This window comes from Tachypleus tridentatus, chromosome 8 (genome assembly GCF_004210375.1).
Source record: "Tachypleus tridentatus isolate NWPU-2018 chromosome 8, ASM421037v1, whole genome shotgun sequence".
NCBI classification, from domain to species: Eukaryota; Metazoa; Arthropoda; class Merostomata; order Xiphosura; family Limulidae; genus Tachypleus; species Tachypleus tridentatus.
Window position 1 is genome coordinate 103,223,093 of NC_134832.1, and position 20,094 is coordinate 103,243,186.

Consider the following 20,094-nt stretch of genomic DNA (forward strand, 5'->3'; position numbering starts at 1 on the left):
CTCCTAATTAAGTTTATTGTGATGAACAATCCAAGTTTTTATGACTGCTTTTAAACAAGTTGCTAAAATGAATGAAACATTTCACCAAAAATGCAAACTAATAAGAAACAATAAAGTTAGTACAACAGTTTACTTGAGAAGTTCTTTTACACAAACACATTTTATTAACTAATTACATAAAGGCAATAATACTCAATATGCAAAATCACATCAGTTATGAATGACCATGAGCTGACTTTACTCCTTCCTCCACAAGGTGGCGTTGTTTCTCCATTTCTTCATAAGTTTGGAGTGCTAACTCTAAATTTCCTTTTTTTCTAGAATCATACTGTAAAAAAACCTGAAGAGACCAAAAACTGTAACAACTTAAAAAAAAATTCAAACACAAAATCTTGAAAAAATACTGTATACAGCTAACATAATCCAATTAAATATGGTTTCCTTACAACAATTTTGTTTAGTAATAACTTTTCTACTAAGAGATGCTACAATAAAATGCAATGTCAAAAACTTTGTGTCATGGCAACAGGAAATGAACAATTTGGCAAAAATAGAAACAGTTTGAAATTGATTAAAAGTTTGTTACCACAAAAGATTAAATACATTTTATGGTCATATTACATTTCAATGAATGAATTTACAGACAGTGTTCACTAAAACACCGTAAACTTACTTCTTTATTTCTATAAAGTGTTCACTAAAACACCATAAACATTACATCTTTATTTTCTATAAAGTGTTCACTAAAACATCGTAAACTATTACATATATCTAATTTCTACGTACTGTTCACTTAAACACCATAACCTATGATATCTTTATTTTCTATAGCCTGTTCACTAAAACATATCTTCAATTTCCATAAAAGATTATTTAAAACATCTAAAATGTTACATCTAATTTCTACAGACATTTCATGAAAATATCAAATATATTACATTCTTAGTTTCGAAAACACCTCAAATATTACATGTTTAATTTCATAGAAACACATTACAAGATCATAATATTCAAAACTTCTACTTGTTTGTTGTGCACAAAGCTCCACAAAGAGCTATCTCTGCTGTGACCACCACTAGTATCTAAACCCAGTTTCTAGCAGTACAAGTCCATGAGCCTACCACTGTGCCACTGAAAGGGGAGGTATTGCACTTCTAAAAAATAAATCTAGTTTTTATAGATGTAATAGCTTAAGGAAGGATCTGAAATGAATAAAGAAACCCAACCCCAATATTTTCACCTAATTAAAACATTACACCATGTATACCAACCTCAGAACTGTAATGAGAAGTTTCTCAGTTAAGATAAGCATTACAATAGACCTCTTTGTTTCTACCCACCTTGACAATGCTCAAATCATTTTGGGAACATTTTGTTGTGCAGTATTCGAATCAGGATGAACAATACAGAATAACCTTACCAGGTCTGCAGCATCTGAAATTCTACAGAAATAAACATGCAACTTATAATATGAACTCTTCTTACTGACATTGTAATGTGAGTTATACATGCATAAAAACTGAGTTAAACAGTTCTCATAACACTTGATCATTTTAACTTAAAATATATTGAACTTGACCACACATGATAATTTAATATATTTAAAACTGCAATTTCTGGAAGTTTAAGGAAACAAAATGGATTCTTAATTAGAACACCTATATGACAACCTTCTTGTTGACGAGAAACCCACTTTCTTAACATGAAGATGACCTTTCGTTGTTTCACAATACACCTTTCAAATACTGTTCTTGGCAGAAAAAATTATAAAATCCACAGTAGTTAACTTATCTTTGTAGCTTTAAGTGAAGTAAGTATTAAACAATACAGAATGTAATCTAAAAAACAAGTACAAATATAAAAATGCTAACACTTATACTTACAGTTCTCTCTGTATCATGTCCAGTAAGAGATTATCTATATTTCTTGCAACCACAAAATAAAATGCCATTGAACCAAAATGTCTGGTCGATCTTAGTTCATTAAAGCTTCTGGTAGAGTCTACGTGTTGGTAGGTTTTTCCAGTAATCTACAAGAACAAAGGTAATAAATTTTTCATATTCTAGTACATTTTATATCTCCACAAAGGAACAGTAAGAATGAAAAAGACAAAGAAAGAACATGAAAAAGATACTACTATAATTACTAATTCTTGATAATATTTTAGTTTATTTCAAACTTTTCCAAAAACTTATCATGTATATTTGTGTGTTATTTTTAAAATTCTAATCAAATACTTTCACATCTTTCTTAATTTGCTAAGAACCACAACTTGAAATACAATAATTATAAAGTTTAAATGCCTGTATAAAGGTTGATTAAAGTAAAAATGGACACCAAAACTTTAAAACACTTTGCACAATAGAAGTTTATTTAAAAGGGCAGTTGAAGTGATGTTGACATTTCTACACGTTTTGATGGTGATTAACATTCCCATCTTCAGAAGAAATGAGTTGCAATGACAAACAATTTACATACTTTAAGAACAGTTGCATGCAGATACAACCAAATGCTAAAGAATTTATAAAATGGATTTCTATGACTCTCTAATTAAAATTGTTATTTGAAATAATACTACAGTTTTTTTCATGATTTTCAAAGAATCTCTGATATTGAATTCATTTTTATGATTAATCTGATTAACCAACTGAATATTATGGTGTTTGATAGAGTAAGTAGTACTCAGTATATTCAGACAAAGCTGATTTAGAGTAAGTAGCACTCGGTAGATTCAAATGAAGCTGATTTATACATTTTATACATATCTATACTATGTTGGCAATCTTTAACTACAAGTTTTAAATATGGACCTGTCTGACCACTGTAACTTAAACCACACTTACAGGGACTTTATAGTTACAACACTTATCATCCTGATTTATTTTGTCTTTGACATCAATAATAAATTTATTAATTACAATATGGAGGAAATGTTACACTTCAAGTAACAAGTGTATAAGCATGCAGTTTGTAACCTTTTAAAGGATTGCATTCAAAGTTAATTACACAATTTTATTATTAGTGTATGTCATTAAACTTGGAAATCAAAATGTAGTTTACAACACAAAAATTGGTTACTTTGTCTGTATTTTTTGAGAGCTTTAAATATATGTACTAATCATAAGAATTCAATGTTAGAGTTGAATCTGTTTAAAGTATGCTGCCATTGATAAAGAATTTAGTTTTAACATTATTGACAGAATTTACAAAAAGTCCTATAATAGGTTAAAAGTGGCATAATGTACACACTTACACATGAATATTTATTCAAATAGTATATGTTTGCCATATGCTCATGGTATCTCCACATAAGTAGCTAATACATACTTATAAAACACAATAATTATAGTGTAACATCTTCTTCCCATTATAAGTTAACAAATTTATTACTGGTTTTAATAACAAACTAGAAGAAAATGATAAAATTGGTGTCTATAAAATTCCACACATGTGGGGTTTAATTTACACTGGTCAGACATACATAAATTTAAAATATATAATTGAGATTGCAGAATTACTAGAGATAAATGTAAAGTTTATATATCAAATTTGACTGAACAGGTGGTGAGTACAATTTATCAGTTGCTATAACATTCAGTTGGTTGATCAGACTAATCATAAAAATAAGTTAAATATTAAAAAACCTTTGAAAATCATGAAGACTGTGGTATTATTTCAAATAAAGATTTTGATCCAGGGATCTTGAAAGTTAATTTTTGAAGTCTATTTTCAAGTTTAGAGGATGCTACAGGTTGTCTAGTTATGTAAATAACTTAAGTTTTGTTTGCATGCACACATACCTCGTATTTAAATTGTTTGTTCAATTATAATGCAGGGTAGCTCACTGTCAAGATACATAAAGAATGTCTAACCTGGGTCCTGTGTCCCCTTTCTCAACAAATGTTATTGTACAATATTGTTTTAGTGTTATGGTGTGCTTTAATTAATGCTTTTAATTTTAAAATCCTATTTTCAAAATTTTTAAGAAATGACCTGTATACTAACTTACTCTGATATACTCTGGATCATCAGGTTCAAACTGTAAGCATGCTCTGTCTAATACAAATTCATACTTCTCTCTCTCCAGCAGATTCTGTAAGAAGAGAACAAGTTAAATAGTTATTTCTCAGTAATTGTATGTATTTTATTTTTATTTTTAGACCTATGAGCTTAGGGAACACATTATTCTCTTTTGTGTAACTTTATCCACTTGTCAATAAGACTTCATAAGGGATAATGAAAATATTACATTTCTACATTTAAAAATTTACAAAAAGTATTTAAAAATAATATATGGATTTGGGCTCATAATTAATGCCAGCAAACTAGCAGCTTAGTCGTTAATGTTATAATTTTCCTAGAATAGCTTAAAAATTGCTTGAACATATTTTATAAATAAGATTCCCAGATTCTTATTATTAAGGATCACTGGTCTTGATAAATAGAATTCAGTCAGTTACATCAGCAGATCCTGACCACAAAAAGTTACTATAATTGTGATTAACAGCAATATTTTACTTTCTGACGCCAAGCTGGTTTTTCAAGCCCCATTTGAACTGCAAGGCTAATAATCAGGAAACAAGCAAAGCAAAATCACAGTTTAAACTTGTTTCATTAGTTGCCAACCAGCTAAACTCACACCATCTGGTTTCTCCGGTGAAGTTTTACTAGCAACATGGTTAAAACTACTGTCCCCAAATTGTTGCAATTTATTTTCTTATAGCAAAGCCACATTGGGCTATCTGCCGAGTCCACTGAGGGGAATCGAACCCCTGATTTTAGCATTGTAAATCCGAAGACTTACTGCTGTACTATCGGGGGACACAAATTGTTGCACATCAGACATGATAATAACATATAAATCATATGGACTTCAGATTTTTTTTCCCATATTCCTCTTAATTTGTCCATGATTAACAGAAATTTTAGGACTATTGATTTGTAGAGTTTTAATAGCTTTTGGCACTTAATTGAGAACTTCTGGTGATACATTTTTAGGGAATAAAGGATGGTTGGCAGCAGCAGAGTAATGTAGCCTTGTCAATCCAGTCTTATAGCCTAAATACACCAGTTTCTACCTAAGTAGAGTATCTTTTAACTTCTGTGAAGTAATTAAAATAAAAACACTGTTGTATGAAATTAATACTAGTTTTTATGTTTGAAATTTTATGAAAATATGAAAAAGGACAAATAGATATTTATTAACATTTTATACATTAAATAGTTAATTATGTTGTAGTTAATTCTGTACAACAACAATGATGTTGTTGCAAGTAGCAAAAACATATATAAGCAAGCAATCATTTGCTAGTGCCTTTAAAGTTAAGATCAAGGCCTGTGTATATTACTGCAGAGGTATTTTAAAAATCTCCTGAAAATTTATCCTATAGAAATTAGGCTCCTAAAATAATATCTTCTGATTGTTCATAACAAACATACTTTTAAAAATATATGTATACCTGTACAATATTTAAAAGGAAAATGCAAAACAATTACTACTGTTAATGAAAATGGATAAAACCAATAAAATATAATTTTATGTTCATACTCCACAAGCTTAATTTCAATATATATCATATTTACGTTAAACCAGAAAGATGTCATTTCTCACAAAAGCAATGTAAATGTTCACAATGAATATCTATTGACAAAGACAATTATAAACAACAAAGTTTTGAGCAGATGCTGATCTAAACTGGAATAAATCTGTAACACTAGCTCCACAAATAAAAACTACATTGAACCTTAATACTCACATCTAAATGCTCATCTTTGAACATAACTGGCAGTTTGTGTGTTCGACCTTTCTGAGGAAAATATGTCTGGTTCATCCTATGTCGTTCTCCTCGTTTGGCCTTTCGCAATGTGCCATCTGTATCTCTCACTACAATGAGTCTTTGCTATGGAAAAAGAGATAGAAACTTAGGAATGTTCAGTTCTAACTCTAACTTATGTAAACAACTGCAAATTTTACTGTGTGTCATCCTTGCAATATCATAAAGAATAATAATAAGACACATAAAACAGATTTATTTTATATTCAAACTACTCTCAATAAAATACACTAAGTCCAATTTTAGAACTTTTTCAGCAAGTCAGGTTGAAAATAACCTTACAAAAAGAATCAAAGCTAGGTATTTAAAATAGTGTTAACATTTTGTAATTTTGGTTTGCAAGCCCTCTTAGTGTCATTTGTATGAATACTAAATTTTGGTGAGCTAAGAATTCAAAAACTACTTAAGTCTTACAAACAATAACAAAGGTAAAATCAGAAAAAGTGAACCAGGTCCTATAAAAGCATCTAACAGTCTTCACAAGTGCTTGGATATAACTGAAAGCTGAGCTTACAAGGCAAAAAATAAAACTTACAAATATATCTTCTAAAATCTTAAAATAAATTCAGAAATTCAACAAGTGAAACACTTAACACTTCAAGAATACTTACTCTGTCAGGTATACCATAACTAATATCTGTAAAAACAATCTTGAAATTATCTAGTCCCTGAAGCTCTGGATCATATGCTAAAACCTCTGTGACCAAAGCTTTAGGTTTTAATACCGGAGGCATCTGTAGTTTTATTTCAGCTTTCTGACGAGCTTCTTTTAATTCCTTCAAACAAAATATTTAGATAATGACAAAATTATATGAAATAATATAATCATTTTATGTGCTCTTCATCAAAAATGGTAATAATTAGCTAAAAAACATAATTGGTCACTAAAACATAAGAAAGAAAATAAAAAGCAAAGTTTACATTTCGTTCTTTGACTTATCATTTCTCCTTGCTTCAAAAACTGAAACAATCTTTGCAACTAATTACTGATCAAACAAATTATTAACCTCACTTCAAAGAATCATCAAGAAAACTATTTAACAAGTTAAGAATTTTAACAAATAATACATTTTACTGAAGGGCATCTTTGGATTTAAGCTATCAAGTTCCAACTTATCACCTCCAACATTTTAGTTTTCATTTACAGCCATAGCAATCAACCTCTAAAACAAAGCATCCACAGGCTACTTACCATCTCACACAATGATTTCCAAAATGCAATTCAACCAGGTGGCTAATGATATAGAAATACAATGAATCTGGTGAGAGATTCTTCTCCTTTAATGATAATCCATTATAGGTCAAGTGAATCAATTTATGAAGCCACCTCATTAGAGTAATGGGAAAAAGACAGATCACAGTGAATGAACAATCAGTTCCTAGCCACAAAACACTTAAGGGCCCTAACAGGACATAACAAAAATTCAGGATTGAAACAAGCATAATGGAAAGAAATGGCTGGAAAATGGATTTTTTCCCCTTCTGTGTTCACTAGAATCTTGGAAAGAAGACTCATGAAGGCAAAGCAGGGCAAATGTGGAATGATAAATAATTCCTATGCACTGAACTGCAAGCAACTTCAATCAATGATACCAACAACAACAACAACAAAATACAAATTGAGAGAAAGGTGAAACACAGAACACGAAAATCCCAATTCAATAATTGAAAAGGTCATTAGGGCTGAAGAATAAGAAATGATTTCAATAGGCCTCATAGAACTGGAGATTCAAAGATTTTGATACTATGAATGCCTAAAAATATTGGATAGAATGCCTTTTCTAAAACCACTGCAGATGAAGCAAGACCCCTCTCAAATACCCAAGTCATGAAATGGGACATGGTAGATGCTTTTGGATGAAGAGTGTCTAAATTCCTTTTAATTCACAAATAACAATAAATATTCCATTTCTGTTGATAAACAGACATGGTTGGCTGACATAGAGATTTGGTTAGTGACACCGTATCAAAAGCCTTATAAAAGTCCAAATACAGCAAAGAAAATTAGCTTGTAAAATATCACATTCCCTTTTTAAATTATGCTGACTATCCCTTATAATACAAAACTTATGTAAATGTTTATTTAGAATTTTCTTAGTTTTTATTCTAGTAATTTTCCATTTACTGAAGTAAAATTAACTGCTGGGAAATCATTTCAACAGTAAAATTTTCCTTTAAAATGTTACAAAAATTAGCTTAATCCAAGGATATAATATAATCTGCTGAAAGAACATTTATTTACAGAATATTCCATACATATTCATTGGTACAGAAAAAAAAAAACCTTAGATGCCTAAGAATCTTGAAACTGTCAATTAAAACCCACCCATCTTGACTTAATTTTTATTACCTCACTTCTCACTTTAACATTGTTTCACTCTAACTTACTTAAACCTTAACTGTTAGTGTTAACATTTTCTACCATTTCTTACAGGTGCTTTCTGATTTCATAATATTCTCTCTTAAAAAGCTAAATTAGAGATGATACAATGTAAGAAGTAAAGATTATGAATAACTATTTCAGTTCTACAATTGCCACAAAATATCATTGGACCATGTATAGGTTATCAGAACTAGTTACATCATCATTGGGCACCTGTACTCCTCACAGTTAAATCGGTGTTTCATGTCTCTTTCCAATGAATGTCAAGTTTAAGTAAAGAACATGCTTAATAAAACATTGTAACATCATCAGTTTAGTGTCAGTTCAATTATGGTGTAGAAAAAAGCACAAGTGTGAATGGTTTGTTTGTTTTTTGAAACTTGCGTAAAGCTACATGAGGGCTATCTGCACTAGCCGTCCCTAATTTTGTAGTGTAAGACTAGAAGGAAAGCAGCTAGTCATCACCACCCACTGCCAACTCATGGGCTACTCTTTTATCAACAAATAGTTGGATTGACCATCACATTACAATACTCCCATGGCTGAAAGGGCAAGCATGTTTGGTGTAATGGGGATAACCCTCGGATTATGAGTCGAGTGCCTTAACCACCTGGTCATGCCGGGCCAGCATGAATGTATGTACAGAACTTACTATCCACAAATTTTCTCATTACAGACCTTTCAGATGTAACAAGACTACATATTGTTTCAAAATAGCACAATGCCTAATGTCATGTCAGAATTGTGATGACCAAGAAAAATAAGAGGTCATATAATAGGCAGCAACAAGTCCTAAACAAAATCCCTTGAAGCAGCTCTAAGACCTTCTTAAACACTGTGCATACCAGCACCAGAAAGCTTCACAATGCACTGAAGAAGAATGAAACATGAACCCCTTCCCCTAATAACACAGTCTACCAATTGATTAGACCTATGCCTCATTGAAGAAGCAAGTACACAGCAATAACTGGGTGGCTCCTACTTATTACTATCACAAAAGATACTAATGAAAATGTTCATAATAAACTGTAGTAAAACAGAACAAATGATCCACTTTAAATATCCTACAACTTGATTGTTTGATTTGAGAACTATACACAAAATACTGCTTTTTCAATTTAGGTAATTTACTATTCTAAAAAATAATGAAAATTGAAAACTTAATATCACACTGAATAAAAAGAGAAAGAAATAATAACTACAAACATTAGTTTTTGCTTCCATTTATTACTATCACAAGTCTATTTTTATGCTAGTATAACTAACATTGTCCTTACCTGGAAATGTACTTCAGGTATATACTCTGCATCACAAAGAGCTATGATCTCAAAAATGAGTGTGTAAATTTTAGCACATGTGAAAAGCTTTAAACAAAGCTCACACCTTAAGTATCAGTGTGTAATGGACCAGGCTATGAATATAATCATCATTAGTCTATATCTCTTCACATCCTCCACATGCAGTAAACCTATGATCATTAGTACTTGAACATAGGTTTATTTTTGATGAGATAACTTAAATGCAGTGAAAGGAGGGAGGAAAGGTTAGAGAAAAGTACCAATTTGTATTTCAGAATGGTTGGCATGGTTATTAACACTGGAGAGATAATAGTTACTAGAGAAGAATGAATCACAGGTTTAAAATATATATATACTGGAAAGTGCCACAAAAGGGAGAAGTACAAGTGGGATACTAATTAAAAGTGTTAATACCCATACTAGCTATTCTGAGATACATTTTTATTCCAAGTGGTTTTCTTGTCATCAAGAATGAGTACCTATTTGAAATATTTTCAGGTAAAGCAATGTTAATTTCAGAAACATTACTCACCACTTTGTATCATAAAGAAATAAGATCCCACATTGAAGATAGTGGTGAGGCCAGTGTAGAGAAAGTAATTATGAAGCTGAGCCCCTTTCTGAGAACAGCATTAGAAAGGAAAAGCTCACAAAGTTTGATATCTATTGGATATATGTGGGGATACCTTAGTGGGATAGTACTTGTTGGAAGATTGAATCCATCTCAGCAGGGAATACTCTTTACCCAATGTTTTGTGGTATTCTTTATTATAAGTTGCAGCAAAAGAAAATATAAAAATCTTTGAAATAATGCTAAAGTATCATTAAGGTGAGCAGAATGTAATATTACTTAACTGGCTAATATCTCACAGAGAAGAGCTGAGTATCTATGTGTCATGTGGCTAGGGATACAAGTCAGGCCATTTCATATAGGTGAAATACTTACTTGAGAAACTCTCCATATTAATCAGGTTCAGGAAGGAGAACCCCACACTTCTAATCCAAGGCAAACCCAAATGGATTGAACCACTGGAAAAAAGAGTTGATTCATACTATCGTGGAGTGTCCTCTACTGCATCACTAGGTAATACCCTAGCCCTATTTCCCAAATAAGCAGTGCATCCACTGGGTCTTGTACCAATAGGATTGCACTATGTGATGGGAAACTTCACATGAATTTTCCCAATGGCTTGGAACTAGGAAAGCAAGGCTTGAACCATACTCTACTAAAAAAAATAGAGAATGCAGAAATTCATGTGGAAGAAGAAACAATAAAGAGGTTCATGGATTGTGTCATCAAACACAACCTTCTGGAATTAAAATCCACACTGAGAAACAATACAAGTGAATATATCAAGTGTGAGGGCAGGCACAAACATGGTGTTATCTTTTATTCTTCTTTTCAAGAATACAGAATGATCTGGGAGATTAAAATATATATATACTCCACCAAATCAATGTACAGAAAACCCCACCTCGACAGCAGACACTGAACTGGGAACAGATGGGCTTAATATTTTTCATTACCCCACTCAATTTGGACTTAGGTAAGTACCCTCTGTGAGGTGACATGGTCCACTCAGTGGTTCTCTTTGTCTCCATAATAGATATATTTCAAGTAAGGTAGTTGAGAGACCTGAAAAAGAAGAAAAATGAACAAAACATCATCAGAACTAGTACAAAGAGTGGAAAATGGCAATTTGAGGGAGATGAAAACCAGGGTAAGTGAAACATTCCTGTGGTGTAAATATGAGGCACTAGTTTATCAAGAGACATTCATACCTCCTCCTACATCATCTCAAACAGAGGACATTGAAAGTGGAAATGACAAATAGATTCAAAAAAAAATAAGAAAACTGTAGAAAAAGAAACTAGCTAAATGGGGGAATAACCCAACCAACAAATGGAGAGATAGTAGTTACTAGAGAAGAAGGAATCGCACAGGTTTAAAAAATGTATATATTGGAAGGTGCCATGAAAGGAAGAATTACAAGTGGGATATCAATTAATAGATCATACAACACAAAGGAGATGGTCCGAGTCAGAATGGCCATACAGGGAAGAAAGAGAAAGGAACTTTTAAGGCTTGTTACCATGTGCAGAAATTTACACATTGGTGTATTTATTTATGTTTCAGAGGAGAGAAGAATTTCTAAAGCACTTTATCAAGATCAAAATTACAGTATATGTTTTAGAACAGTGGTAAAAAATCTATTTTAAAGGAAACTTTTTAAAACTTATAGATATAGAATACAGACTCATTGGAAATTTTATCCATTGATAAAGATGTTAATAATTTAGAACACAGTACAAATTTATATACCCTTTCAGTTTTAATGTTATTAACATGTTTTGTCTTTGAGCAAAAAACTGAGACTGAAGACAGTTCAGTGGAACGTGATCCACAATTTTTTCTTTCAAAAACTGAAACCTTTACCACAAAGAAATGGTAAAAACTGATGTGCTTTGACAGTAATTTAAAATGATAAAAAACATCTGCATAAAATACCCTATATTAATTTATGTTCTGTTTGTGAAACTGTCCACAAAGTATTCTCATAATTCTGTAGCTAACATGACAACACTTACCTGACAGACTGAAAGGACCTAGGGGTATCTTTACCTGTATGTCGGAGCCCCTAGGATACAATGAGGGAACTAAACATTATCCAGATGATCATCTATGCAGGATAAATATCTAGTATAGGTTTGTTGTGAACCTGAATCTGGCATTATTTTTTAAACTTAGTTACTATTCCCACTCATATGTTAATGGGACCAAACTTGCCACACAGGTCAGGTACCACAGGCAGGTGTCCTAATGGTTTTTCTTTTGTGTATTTTAAGAAACAGCTACAGAAGTAGCTGAAAATAATAAAGGAGTTGAAACAATATACTGGTGCCTCTGTGAATCATGAAGGGGGGCTCATAACCTTACAATTCAGCACAGGTGTTTTATACTATAGTTACAATAAAAGAAAAATAATTTTGGAATGATATTTGGAAATCACATGCAGAGCTAAAACTTGTGAGTTGTGTGTCACCAGGCAAGACCAAAATTTGTCTCAGCAATCATACAATAACTTGTATCTGCCATCAATGACTGTAGGGTTGGGAATGTCAGATACAAGATATTAAAGGTATTTTTTTTGTGTAACACCTACACTCTGCAACGAAAAGACTAGCACTAGTTTCTGCCTCAGTTTTTTTTTTCTTAAGCAATAACTGTTTTACATCCTTTTCAAATTCAATAAATTTGAAACTGTACATTATGTTGCCAAGTAACCACAGAAGCATTATGAGTTTTATAGTCAAAAAGCCTATAAGTTGTTAGAAGATGCTGGATGAATTGATCAAATGATAACATCAAAATAATTTCACAATTTTTTTTCAAGAAATTACCAAGTGATATAGACAGAGAAGATAAACAATCAAATCAAATGCTGTACCACAAGAAACAGTGTACTAGCAAAGTTTAAACAGTTCCAAAATCAATGGTTTCAAATAAACCAACTAGCTCAAGAAAAAGGAATGATTCAAGATTTATTTCATTTCATTTTCATTTTCTAAACTTCCATCAAAGATAGATGTTTTGTGATTTTTAACATTCCCTCTTTAATATTATAAGAATTGATTACTGAATAACAAGCTGAAATACCTGTCCTTTATCTAGGTTATGATTTTAGAAAAATGTGGAGGTGGATACTATGATAAATAAAACAAAAGTTCTAACTCTCACACAATTTTCTTATAATATACTATTCAAGTATTCATTATCACCTTACCAAAAACATTGTACAAGCTTTAAGAACTCAATATGCACATATTTAAAATATGATGCTTTCTGTTACCCAGCCTTTAATGTCCTTTCACAGTGTTCCATGATTAATTAACTGATAGTTACTGGCCACAGAAGTGTCTAGGGGATAAAGTTGAAAGGTCATGGGTTGAAGTGGGAACAATTCAAGAAATGGCTGTTGGAGTACAAACTTCAGCTAAGTTTATGCATTATTGCAATAGTAGCAGCCATTAGTTTTCATTGCTAATGCCCTCTCAAAGATATACAAGATGTTTAGGTGTGCTTCCCCACATTATATGTATGTTGTTTTACAAATAATTTAATAATGTTTTGTGTGTGTGTGTGTGTGCATGTATCCACACATAAGGACACAAGGCCATCTATGAATGTACTTAACATTAACTTATGTCAAAGGTAGTAAATGCCCAAAACATTAATAATTGTGGGTTGAATCCCCATTAACATAACCCTTTTTCAAAACTACCATCCTTTAAAGTTTGGTTGAAATTGATCCAGCGACTTTGGGTAAGTTATGAAATAGATGGACAAACAAATACACAGGTTCTTGTATTTTATATACATTGGAACTACAGAACTAAGAATATTTTAGTTAGCCCCCAAACCTAACTGGCTACCAAGTTACAAAATTTTGGAGTCAGATGTCCCTAAGGATTTTGTCTAATTTTATTCTCATCACCATTTCTCCAAAACATCAATGCAAGTAACTAATTTACCCTTTGTAATTCCTCCTCAGTAAGAAACTGATATCTTGGAAGTGAGAGTGGTTTTGTAACAGTTCTAAACACTTTATCCATGTTTATATGTCTTATTCTTTTCAAGATTTCTTGAACCTTTGGCTGAATGAATAGTTTCTCTACATCTATGTCTTTTGTGGTTTCAGATTCCTCCAGAGTTTCTGAAAGTTTAGAAAAATTAGGATCAGTTATTTCATTTTGAAAATCATGTACTTGTATAACATTCAAGTACAGTTCCACAACAAACGAAAAAAGAGCAACATCTATGAAAACCAACAACTGAAACTCCTCCTTAAAACTACTGATACTTCCATTTGAACAAATTTGCATGTGCCAATGGTTTAAATATTTTAGCTTTAGAAATATGCTTCTTCAATTATAGAAAAAAACATAAATTCTTCACACTGCAACTACAGGTTGTTGCTCTCACAGAAGTGAATAGAACTGGTACTGAGCACTCATAAAAATTCTGCTCCATGTATAGTAACAACACAAGTATCTTTCTAATGTTACCTTACATTTTTAATATTGTTTATTCTTTTCAAGGTTTAGCAATAATGCTTATACTTTTTCATTGCAGCCCAATATTTTAGTAAAATGCAAAGGCTGAAAATGACATCAAAGCATCATCATTTAGCAAATAATTGTTAAATTACTACTAAACTAGGTATTAGTGGTGTGCCTCTAAAGTCAGTGTTTGAGCCCATGTTTCTCTTATTAATAATCGTTATACAAGAATAATTAGTAATTTAGTAACTGTTTACTGTTGATGTTAAACTCTTTGGTGTTTCTAACCATGTACAATATGCTAAGGTACTACAAAATGACTTGGATCAACTGGTAAGTCAACCAAATATCTACCATATGACCTTTAATTATAGTAGTGCATAGTACTGCCCATGAATTATGATCATTTTGATCACATATTATATATGTGTAAACCTGTTCAACAGTATGATTCAAGAAAAAGACCATGACATAATGATAGTTAAGCTAAGTTACTCAAGCCACTAAAGTGGTGCTCTGTTGCCAGAAGTAAATATTAAGGGACATACTGAATATGAGTCAAAAGAGGTAATTACTCTTTTAACATATTACTGGTTTAGGTCCCACTCTGTACATTGCATACAATTTTTATCTTTTTATCTAGACAAAAAAAAATGACAATAACTTCACAGAAATGATTCAGTCAAAGGTTAGTATTAGGATGATTCAAAGGACAGAAGAACTATTTACATACAAAGATTTACTTTTACTGGAAAAAAAAAGAATAATGAGGAAATGATCATACTAAAGTTTACATGGGACATAGACAGGTTACTCTCTGACTTCCTTGTGCTACATACCATATTTCACAGCATTCACGTTGTTGTTCTTTCATTCATGATAATATTTGTTACTACGAGAGCACTAATTAATTTCTGTCATGCGACCTATTCTTACAAAAAACAGGTTAGAGGAACCTTCACACTTATACCGTGATAGAAAAAGGAAAAATCAAAAACACGACTACAAATAATTCATTGAGGAGTGATTGTATGTAGTCTTACTTTAGATTACGTTTAGTTGTAACTAATAAATCACGAAATGTTATAAGCAGTACTATTATTTTTAAATATTCTTTAAAAAATTGGATTATAAGCGAAGTGAATGTAACTCACCTTCATTTTTTTGATTTTCATAAAGTTTAAACGATGACATAAAAGGTCGACATAACAATTTCTTCTGTCTAACTATAATTCGGTTGCATATAAGTATTATATTTCTAATGGTTATCGCCATATTTACTTCTAATATCTTTTGTCGCCATCTATATGCAAAAAACTTACGGAATTTGATTTTAAGCAATAACATTCTAAACAAATATAATACTTACTGCTTTTTCTTTCACAATTTGAATAGACTGTGAAAGCCATGCTAGTAAGTTAATTAAAAAAGAAATTCAAATTAAAACTACATTGCGTTAATATAAAAATACTCTATATTTAACAATACTGCCTTCTATAACATATTCCCCTAACAACATAGCGAAAATCTGAAAGCTAATAACACAAAGAGCGTGTGTTGATATCGTGACAAACACAATACAAAGAGCTCACAACGTAGTTCAGTGTACAACTACAAATTAACAACATATGATAATCAATTGTAAGATAAATTGCTGAAATCTGAAATTTTCAATTATAAATACAAAGACACATTGTTTTAAAATGTTTGGTGTTGTAATTTGATTTTAAAACATATCAAAATTGTTTGTTTTGTTTGTTTGTTGTTTTTGTTTTTGATTGTTTGTTTGTTTGTTTTTTTTGAATTTCGCACAAAGCTACTCGAGGGCTATCTGTGCTAGCCGTCCCTAATTTAGCAGTATAAGACTAGAGGGAAGGCAGCTAGTCATCACCACCCATCGCCAACTCTTGGGCTACTCTTTTACCAACGAATAGTGAGATTGACCGTCACATTATAACGCCCCCACGGCTGAAATGGCAAGCATGTTTGGTGCGACCGGGATTCGAACCCGCAACCCTCGGATTACAAGTCGAACACCTTAACACGCTTGGTCATGCCGAGCCTCATATCAAAATAATAAAGTAACATCTGCAGAGCTACATAAGCCTTTTCGTTTCATCAGCTCGGGCTTTTTCACCACAATGTAAAAAAAAGCAGCTAAATCTTAGAAACTGTGATATAACAGAAAATTGATTAAAAAGCAAATAGTTCCTTAAAGACTGAGCAGTAGACTTCGGGACTTATAGCGCTAAAAATTCGGGTTCCAGTTTTCGTAATGGATAAAGCACAGATACACCACTAGATAATTTTGTGCTGAAACGAACAAATAGTCAAAATGTAATAATTTTAATGACAACTGAAGAAAAACGGTATGTTGAATACAGTTGCAGAGATGCTAACTATTTCAAATGACTGAGCGTAATGATTGTAGAGTGGATACAGTTTTGAGTCATGTCTGTGGATCCATCTGTGGCTAAACTGTAAACACTGTTAGTAAGTGTGCTTGAAATCATTTTGTCATCTTCACAATCCAACATTTGTACAATAGCTGTTGTTTTGGTTCTAGCACAGTCATATCTTTTCGCTATATCTAGGAACATTTTTCTGAATAGATGTCCTGTATGATCGGCTACAGCTAGGGGTAAATTATGAGCAATGACGAATTGCGTGAACATCACTTCTGCATTTATGGTTTCATATTGTGAATTCTTACTCATAAATGTCGTTATCTGCACCGTTTTTGTCTTCGCCTCAGCCTTTTGTTGGTGAGATGTCGATTTTGTATGCCTGAAACAATCGTTTATCCCGCCATGCGCCACAGAAAAATCGATGTGACAAACTGTACAAAACGCATGACTGTCACTGACTTTTGATGCAATGACCGGATATTTTGTACTATACTCTTTCCTAAATTTTTGATTCACAGATTTAGCTCTTTTACATTTGCCAGAAACAAGACAATCTGGTGAACGAGGTCTCTTTTTTTTCCATCTTGTGAACGATCGCATTGGTGTTTCTATGCTGCTTAGAAAACGAGAAATACCTATCTACGCGAGCGCTGATTGGCTGACAAGCACTGATGACGTAACTATGGATTCCCCACGTACCCAGTATGGAGAAGCACCGCACTCAAACTATTGGTAAATAGACGTCGGAGATACAAATATATTTTATTATTTCAAGCACAAACATGATTATCGCAAGTAGCCATTTGGACTATGTCTTTTATTTATTATCAAAATTTATTTGTATCTAACTAAAAATTTTCTTTTCACCCCTTTCAAGCCCTGGGGGAACAATTTATGACTTTATTGTATAGTCCTATATAATATATAATAATTTGGGAGTTGCAACAAGTCGTAATATTTGTCTGTATGAGCGTATAATTGTAATGTATGCACCAAAATCGTAATGAATACGCTCAAACCATAATGGTTGGCATCTCTGCCTAGATATATTCTATAGCAAATATTTGAAATGACATTGATTTTGGTTATGTTATTTTTATTTATTATCAATAGCATACAATAATTTAAACAAAATGGAGTGTGTGAGTGTGTTTTCTTATAGCAAAACCTTATCGGGCTATCTGCCAAATTCACCGAGGGGAATCGAATCCCTGAATTTAGCGTTGTACATCTGTAAACTTACCGCTGTACCAGGGAGGGACAAATGATATAGAAAATATAGTTATTAATGTATCTTAGTTCGCACAATAGTGTTATTATAGTCGAGTTTATCCACTTCTCTTTGATGATTTATGGTGATTACACACTTCTTTAAAATTTTACACTCTCTCTGTGCATACCATGATATTACCAAATTATTAAAGAGGTCAATTTATCGACATCTCCTCCCTCCCTCCCCAACAATCACCTCGAAAACACTGTTAGAAAGTTAACAAACACATATGCACTTTTAATTTTCATATAGATTAATGTGATAGTCACTGAGTTTAATTTGGGTCCTACTATTGTTATATTCGATTTTAATTACTTTTCGTAGAATTCTTAAGCAGAAAACGTGAGATAACTGGAGCATCGCTAGAATATATATTGGGAAGCAAAAATGTGTTTTCTCTCTCTTTGAATGAGTTTTACACAAGGAAGGGTACACACAGCAAAACAATCTCTTTTCAATCAAACAAAAGCCAGTATAAAGATGGGCCTAATGAAACGTCATTCATTGCTATAGGAAGCAATTTTAAAGTATTCAGGCCATTGTCTCACTGCTATTTATAATTGGTGTGTTTGAAAATTTGATTCAATGAGATTGAACTTGAACCATTTTTTACTACAAATACTTCATACACACAACGCAATGTATTAAATTAAAAGAAGCAAGTTTTTAATACTTAAGTTTCAAATCAAAATAAAATTTGTTGCCTAAATGAAATGCATAACTAGAGTCATTAAAATATGACTTTTTCTAGTTATCAAAAATTCAAGGCACTATTTGAGAGCATAAAACAGCAATTTAAAATAAATATACTTTGGTTTTTTATATGTCGCTGCAAAACATGTGAAGAGGTTTCCTTCCAAGGGTTTATTTCAATAATTTTCATTATTATTATATAAATAACATAGTTATATTTTTCCATCTCATGAGCTAATGTTTTCTTAAAGTAGTATCAAGGAACAAGTATGATCTACTGATCAGATACTGGGCTATTGATCCTAAAATAAAAAAGTCTAAGTTCAAGTACTTACATTAGTTTTTGATATTTGCAGAAACTTTGTTTACAGATCTGATACAGGTCCCTTATAAATATCTTTTAAAAAATAACGTGATAAATGAAACAGTCATTACTTTCCCCTTCCATAACCTGAGTTAGTTATATTCATCTGCTTTTCTAACTCTTTGTGCAGATGTTGTACATACAGTTATGACATTATTGTTAACCATGCTACATTCAGATCCTTCAGATGCTACACTTCAGAAGCTTTAAGTACTAGTTGAAGAAGCTGCTAGTTGTGATTGCTTCCATCAAGCATTTCTGCCACTGCTTGAATGGTAAATGTTTCATCATCCAAGTGGACTATGTTTCGCTGAAGTTGTCAGTAAACATTGAAAATACAGAGGGTATAATAGCACAACATTGGAATGGAATCACAACATTACAAGAAGATGACTTAGCGTAATTCATCATCTGAACAAACAAGATGGAAATGCTATCTTTGTGTAGTTAAGACTATAGTTATTCATAGAATGTCCTGATTCTGGAAGTCATGTAAGAGTCGAAACTATGGATATTTTGATTATAGCAAATGCAGACTATGAAGAAGAAAACTCAATTAAAACATAGTTCACTTGGATGGTGAAACACCTACCATACCTGCAGTGGTATAAGTGCTTGATGGAAACTACCATACTTAGCAGAGTTTTCTTTGGTATACAGTATTACATTTGGGAGCCATAAGCATTTGACTAGTGTATGCAATTGTATATTCCACTCTCTGTCCTACAAATATGACAACATAGAGGTCACTACTGCTCAGTATAAAGTCACAATCCCAAT

The 20,094-nt window shown here is 32.0% G+C and overlaps 1 protein-coding gene across 2 annotated transcripts; it reads right to left on the reverse strand.

Moving 5' to 3' along the window:
• Positions 1-128: 128 nt before the first annotated feature.
• On the reverse strand, positions 129-16,094 carry mRpS22 (mitochondrial ribosomal protein S22). 2 transcript variants are annotated; one of them, XM_076450540.1, is made up of 8 exons: positions 15,946-16,094; positions 14,049-14,230; positions 6,446-6,610; positions 5,757-5,900; positions 4,010-4,093; positions 1,884-2,029; positions 1,341-1,442; positions 129-340 (listed from the first exon to the last, which is right to left on the reverse strand). In XM_076450540.1, the coding sequence occupies exons 1-7, from the start codon at positions 15,983-15,985 to the stop codon at positions 1,352-1,354; spliced, it is 852 nt and encodes a 283-aa protein (XP_076306655.1). In that variant the 5' UTR covers positions 15,986-16,094; the 3' UTR covers positions 129-340; positions 1,341-1,351. The 2 variants fall into 2 exon arrangements, with proteins under 2 accessions (XP_076306655.1, XP_076306653.1); XM_076450538.1 differs by lacking the exon at positions 15,946-16,094 and adding an exon at positions 15,731-15,890.
• Between the last annotated feature and the right edge of the window lie 4,000 nt (positions 16,095-20,094).